This window comes from Sorghum bicolor, chromosome 10 (assembly GCF_000003195.3).
Source record: "Sorghum bicolor cultivar BTx623 chromosome 10, Sorghum_bicolor_NCBIv3, whole genome shotgun sequence".
NCBI lineage: Eukaryota > Viridiplantae > Streptophyta > Magnoliopsida > Poales > Poaceae > Sorghum > Sorghum bicolor.
Genome location: NC_012879.2, coordinates 56,956,705 through 56,963,683, shown reverse-complemented (window position 1 = coordinate 56,963,683; position 6,979 = coordinate 56,956,705). Strand labels below are relative to the sequence as shown.

Genomic DNA, 6,979 nt, shown 5'->3' with positions numbered 1-6,979 from the left:
CTGTTGCTGCTGACATCCAGCACCCCATCCTCTATGGCACCCCCTGCCCCGTGCTCCAATACGCAGACGACACCCTCATCTTCATCCGCTGTAGTTCCGCTGCAATTGCTGCTACTAAACAAATCCTCCAACTCTTTGAAAGTGCTACCGGCCTCTCCATTAATTACCACAAAACCACCTTCCTTCCCATCTCGGTTCCTGCTGATGAGGCTAAAATCCTTGCAACTGCTTTTGGTGCCACCCCTTCTTCTTTCCCCCAAACCTACCTTGGACTTCCTCTTTCCCCACATAAAATCTCTGTGGTGAATTGTCTCCCTCTAATCTCTTCTTGCGACAAGTACCTCTCCGGCTGGCAAGCTTCCCTCCTTAACAGAGCTGGGCGTCTAACTCTCTGTACCTCTGTCCTAAGCGCACTTCCCCTCCACTACATGTCCGCCCTTAGTGTGCCAAAAACAGTCATCAAAAAAATCGACAGCAGGATGCGTGCCTTCTTATGGACAGGAGACGATAAATGTCATGGATCAAAATGCCTGGTGGCTTGGGAGTTTGTCCAAGCCCCTAAGGACAGAGGTGGCCTCGGTGTCAAAAATCTAGAACTCCAGAACAGGTGCTTGCTCATGAAATTCATCGACAAGATGCTTTCCCGGGCTGACATGTGTTGGAAAGATTGGATTGATTCTACTACGGCTACCTTTGACACCCCGGTTGCTGGCGAAACTGGGTTCCTTTGGCGCATCATTTACGAGAATCTGGACACCTTCCGCTCCATCACTTATGTCCGTCTTAACAATGGGGCCTCCACCTCGTTCTGGCTAGATCATTGGCTTCCTGCTGGTCCTCTGGCATCTACTCATTCTGCCCTCTTCTCCCACACCCTTAGGCCTAACACTTCGGTGCAGTGTGTCTTCAATAACGGTTTTGATTTGCGTCTTCGCCCGCGGCTAACCACTGCTGCTAGCCAACAGCTAGGCAGCCTGCTTGAAATTTTGTAGGAAATCTCTCTGGGCAACGACCAGGACGTTCGACTTCTCAAGCTTACAAATCGCCCATACACCGTCAGGGGCGCCTACGCCGCGCTAGACTCCTCTGGAGACTATGGTGATGTGTATGGCAAGCTCATTTGGCGCACCAGGCTGCCCAACAAAGTCAAAATCTTTGCGTGGCTATACTTCAAGAATCGTCTGAGTACTAAAGTCAACCTCTACTACAAGCATATAGTCGATGGGCCAACCTGTGAAAGATGTCGCCTGGGAGATGAAGATCGAGATCACGTTTTCTTCCACTGCGACACAAGTTCTGCAGTGTGGGAGATCGTCTGAATGCAGCACCTCTCCTCCATGACCGATGAAGAAGCCTGGACGGCACAAACGCCATCTGGCCTCGAAGCTTCCCTCTGGCCCTTCGTGTTCCTGACAATTCTTTGGAGGATCTGGGATGCTCGGAACGGCTACGTTTTCCGCGACGAACAGTTCAGTGTGCGTGGTGTGCTGTGTAACGTTCGAGATGACATTGTAACTTGGCGAAAACGCCTCCCCCCTAGCCATGTAAACAGCCTCCTGGGCTGGCACGCCTTCATCAGCGATTGTATCACCAACTCTTTTGCACGCCACGGATTACCGTCTGGCGGGGCTAATTGAAATTCAAAAGGTGGGGAACCTCTCCCCTCCGACTAGTTAAAAAAAAATCTACAGAAACCATCTGCCAAGATCCATCGAGTAAACGTATTTAATAGGGGCAAAACATGAAAACTACTTTCTAATTAATCACTTCTTAGTTACCACAATACTATTTTAAATGTTTATTAAAACATGTATGGAGGGAGTATATAGTTGGAATGTCGAGGCATTTTAGCCCTCAAACTCTAAAAAATGTTGGCTAAGCACTGCCGGCCATTCATACACAGCTGCATCCTATACAAGTGGATCGGCCGTGGATCAAAGGAGAGGCTATCTAAATCACCAAGAACTAGTACTATCCTATCCATCTAGCCGGTGAGGAGATGTGCGCTGACAGCGAGGGCTTCGGAGGGGGAGACTATGAAGAATTAAGCATATAACAAATACAGTGACCATCGACTCGCAGAAATTAGTTACTTGAAGAAGGGATGAACGTGTGTGAGCGAGGAGTTGATGGGTGGCCACACCAATCACGCGAAAATTGCCATAAGTTATGTGATGTGAAAAAGTTATAGGTTGTTTGGTTAAAATAACTATAAACATACACACCTCTCTTTGCCATTTGCCATCACACCATGAACTGTCGTGCCGCAAGGCAGTCACTGGCTTCTTCTGAATCAAATATCCAGATCGCCAGTCGACAGTCAACACGCAAAAGCTGTGTGTACCACCACCACAAGATGTCTATTCTACGCATGTACAACATATACTGTACATCCTCAGTGCCAAATGCCAACTCCCCAAACCTCTCTCAATGCCTCAAAAAAAAAAAAAAGCCCAACTCCATAACATCGATGATTCAGTTTCTTCCGTTGCAACGCTGTGAATACCTGACATACTCTGCCCGCAGCATGTTGAGCACGTCTTCATCAAGCTGCTCCAACCGACCAGAGTCTCGCAGCTTGGGGTACAGATGCGCCACACTGCTGATGGCAGCCTCCACCAGTTCCCACTGGCCCAAGTTTGCTGCGAAGCCGATGAACTCGAGGGAGGCGTTTGTGCTGGAATTCAGGCATGAGGTCAACACTTCAAGGCTCTCTTCCTTCACTCCATCCAGGAACCAGAAGTCAGCCAGGGATGACAGCTCTGCGTAAGATTTCAGAAGAGATAGTTTCTCTTCTGTACTCATAGTCTTCCATCGGCAATCAGGTGGAACTCTAGGCAGCTCGCCTGAGTAGAACCACTGAACTAGTATTCTCAATGCTTCCCACCCGATCGGAACTCTGATAACCTCTGCAAAGCTGCACACATGGTCCTCATCAATTGTGTCAAATGTTCATGATGCATCCTTATAGATAACCAAAAAAATAAAAATGTGTGTGATACCCTGCTTTGAGATGTCAGGAAACAAAAGGCATACCTCTCATTCATTCCGGACTGAAACAAAGCACGAAGGTAATCGCAGCTCACGCTCAAAACGATCTTATGGCTATGGATATGAGGAGTCGATAACTGGCACGAGCCATGGTGACACTCCATTTTGTCATTAGATTGGGCCTCCAAAATGATGTCCCTGGAAATTAAATGTAACGAAGTACATCAAGAGTCAGCATAACTTGTTAAAAAGCAAAGATAGTACTGAGCATAGGGATATAACACATGATAATACAACGCCAGGTGTGATCTCTTCTTGGGCTCTAATAGTTTATAAATTATTAGATACTCTTCTTGGTGTATCTAATAGTTTATAAAGAACCCTTAACTGTGATGTGAATAACTAGAAGTTTTAACAACAGGTGCCTATGTTCAGATAAAAGTTGAGCAAAATAAAGATTAGTCAGCATGCCTTGACTTTTGGCTCACAGGTTAGAATAAATGAAATACGGAGTAGTGTACTCACGAGAATAAATGTCTAGCTGGTTCGAGTGCTGCAGTAAGATCATATATGGGACATGAGTGCCATCTGGGTTGCTCTTTCTGAAGCATCAAGTGCAGCGATCTCAGGTGGCAATACTTTGCAAGTGTTTTTACAGGCTTAACAATGGCATCATCTACAGTGACCAACCCAGTGTATGCATATTCCAAAATTTTCTTCAGAGCGTGACTATCGACACGATCAGACATTCGAACATGATAGCATGATCCTTTGCCCCAATTAATCACTGACCCATCATGGACAGAAGATTTTTCAGATGGCAATAATCTAGGACATCTTGCTGATAGGATAGCCACATGAGCACTTAGAGATTCACCATCTGCAAGCAACAGTTCCAGATCGACTAGCTCATTATCACACAAAGCATTTCTCATATTTCCTCCCAACTTGCTTGGAAAACCACAGAGGCCAAACAAACTCAGTATATGTGCAATATAAGACTTGGGCCCTGGGCTCATGTTTTGACACAAGGCATGATTGAGGACTCCAACCAAACCTTCGGTGTAATAATCTCTGCATTCATGGCACACAATCCCCCCATCTTTCTTTCTTTTACAGTGAAAACAAATAAAACTGTCACTCTTCAGCAGATTAAACAGTACTACGAGACCATAAAAGAAAACAATATTTTCACCTTCCCACTCTTCAGATAGATGGCAGCATGAACTTCCATCAAAACAAAATTGCAGATGAGAAGCAAAGTTTGATCTCGTAATGTACAAATGATCGTGCAGACATTCCTTAATAATGCTGGATAATACATCTACAGCACTCCTCTTGTTGAGACTATGGTTAGATTGCACTATCAACAAGCATGCTATGTTCATGAGGTTGGTCATGATCTTGATACAGTCAAAAGATGCCGTAAGATTTCTGGTAACGTTCGATTCTAGTGATGACATGAGGATGTTCATATATTCATTGCCTAATGGTAGCAAAGCTTCCAGAAATTTAGAACTTGCCTCAGAGAAAATGAATTGACTAGGAGAGAGAAGCATCATAAGAACTGCCCTCAAAGCCGGCTCGTGCTCCTCTTTAGACAATTTCATGGGGCTGTTTTTCAGAGTTAAATCCAACGCTAGCGAGCTGCACAATGAAGCATGAGGTAGATAAAATTAGATCTGAACATGAATATAAAGTTCCATGTGGCACTGAAGAGATATTCCAGAAAAATTACACTCAAACGAGATAAAACCTAATACCTACCAAGCACATGATATCAGTCCCTGCAAGAAACTATTCCGCCGTTTCCCTACGGAAAGTTGCTCATTGTCACAATGTACTGCTAGATATCCAAGTATATCCCATACATAGGGATGTATATTCATAGTGTCTTTGGAATCTAAATTGAACAGCTTGCCATGATGTGAAGAGCTGCAGCTCCCAGAAAGAACCTTATATAATACTTCATCAACAGCATTAAACCAGAAGCATCTATGATGATTCCCAGAATAACGAAGGGCCAGTAATGCAGTCTGGCATCCCTCTCTTACTAATGTTTTTTCATCAATCTCAGACATGGCACTTGTTATGCCTTGAACAATAGGCTGACAATGCGCAGTCATCAACTGATCGCAGCCCCTTGAAGATCTCTGTAGGCAAAAAAGCCATTTTAAGTTTCTCTTTCTGGGAAAAAAAACATGTATAGTAGATGTGTCATATTATACAACCATCAAATTCTGTTGATATGAATCTTACCAGAAAAACCTGGCAGAGCTTCAATGCTTCAATCCTAGTAACAGTAGGATGAGATTTTCCCATAAGGACACCAATCTTAGTGATCAACTCTTCATTCTTAAGAAGGACCATCGCTCCATTGCCACATAAAGCTGAATTACAGTTACAGGTTTTCAAGTGCGCAAGAGGAAACCAAATGAGAATGCAAAATATCTATGGGAAACTTGACACAGAAGTCAAAGAGGAGAATTACCACAGGCACAGATGTACCTAAAGCAGCATATAGCTTCAGAACTTTTGTAGAAACTGCTGTTTCAGCACTAAGACAGTAATATGCTAGTTTTTCCATCAAGTTGTGGTTGCTCCATACATGGTATCTCGAGGAAGGCCAAATCCACAGTATACTTCTTAGCAGAGATATCATCTCTGTCAGATAGTTCAGGGGATGAATATCATCAGTGTAATTCTGTAGAGCTGAAATAACACTTGCAACCGCATTTGTTTTCTCCAGAGCCTCCCAAATTTCTGCCTGAGTTGAAGCTCTCGCTATAGTTAAGTTGTTCAATATACAGGTCAGTGCAGTCGCACATGGTACAGCAATACGTAGCTGGTTAGCAGACAAATGGCATGAGAGGGACGAAACCAACTCAAAAACTGGGTATTGGCGAACAGAATTTCCTAAAGTGGAGACAAACTTTGAGCTCACGTCAGCTGCTTGGATCAGAACTGAAACGTTCTTTGTCTTAAGAATGCCTTCCAGAGCTACAAGTATATCTGAAATTGACTCCTGGTTCACAAATACTTCCGGTTAGAACCGTATTTTCGTGTGTATACAGAACAGTCTGGAAGAATATACCACAAGGAATAACTTGGAACAGCTGAGCAAGCCATAGTATTGCAAGCTAAAATACAGGGGATTTACCTTTATAACAGAAAGTTTCAGCAGTTCATTTGAAAGACAACCGACAAATGCACCCACCGATTTGAGCACGTGAGACTGTACTCCAGCATCAGAAGACTGCCATTTTTTAGCACCCTGGCCATCAGACCTGACATATACATAGAAGATTAATAGCAAGAAGAAGACACACCTTGGTGCAAACACATCCCCACAATCCAATTATTTTCTCTAATAATTTGATTCTATTACATGTCTCTCTCTAAACCTTAAAATAACTATGTCTTGTATGAAATTACGAAACAGCAGTATTATACAAACACAGGGCTCTTAACCCTTTTGTTGTTCTCAACATGGGGCGAGATTATACCAAGTGAAATCACCAAAGCTGCGAACGGAGCTACCTAAACCACTGACGCGCACGCTTGTTTGCAAAGTGGAGAAGAGCTAATTCCTCGGCACGCTCGTAGAGAAGTAGAGATGCTATGAATTCGTCGTCTGAGTGTGTGGGAACCAGTAATTACTTGGTGAGGCCGAGGGCGAGTGCGTCGTGGAGGCGGGTGCGTTGGGGGAGGGCCTGGCCGGTGAGCAGCTGTTCGGCCGCGGAGGCCGCCTTCCTCCTGCCCTTCTCCCTCCCGGGCGGCGACGGCTTGGAGGCGGAGAAGGCCGGTCGCATCGCGTCCTTGCCGGAGCCTGGAGGCAGGCAGCAGGAGAAGCGAAGAGAAATCGAAGTGCTCTTCCAGCGAATGGACGGTTCGGTTTCGGTCTCAAAAGGAGGCGGTTCCCCGTTGGGCTGGGCTGGGCCGGCAAGGAGAGGCAGTATGGTTGGGATAGGCCTCAATCGTTTTCTTT

The 6,979-nt window shown here is 44.9% G+C and overlaps 1 protein-coding gene across 1 annotated transcript; it reads right to left on the bottom strand.

Annotated features, from left to right (window-relative positions):
* LOC8061605 (BTB/POZ domain-containing protein At1g04390) lies at positions 2,147–6,883 on the bottom strand. The gene is made up of 8 exons (XM_002437394.2): positions 6,652–6,883; positions 6,152–6,278; positions 5,500–6,016; positions 5,251–5,381; positions 4,759–5,144; positions 3,517–4,638; positions 3,037–3,189; positions 2,147–2,917 (listed from the first exon to the last, which is right to left on the bottom strand). Exons 1-8 carry the CDS (start codon positions 6,801–6,803, stop codon positions 2,476–2,478), a joined length of 3,030 nt encoding a protein of 1,009 aa, XP_002437439.2. The 5' UTR covers positions 6,804–6,883; the 3' UTR covers positions 2,147–2,475.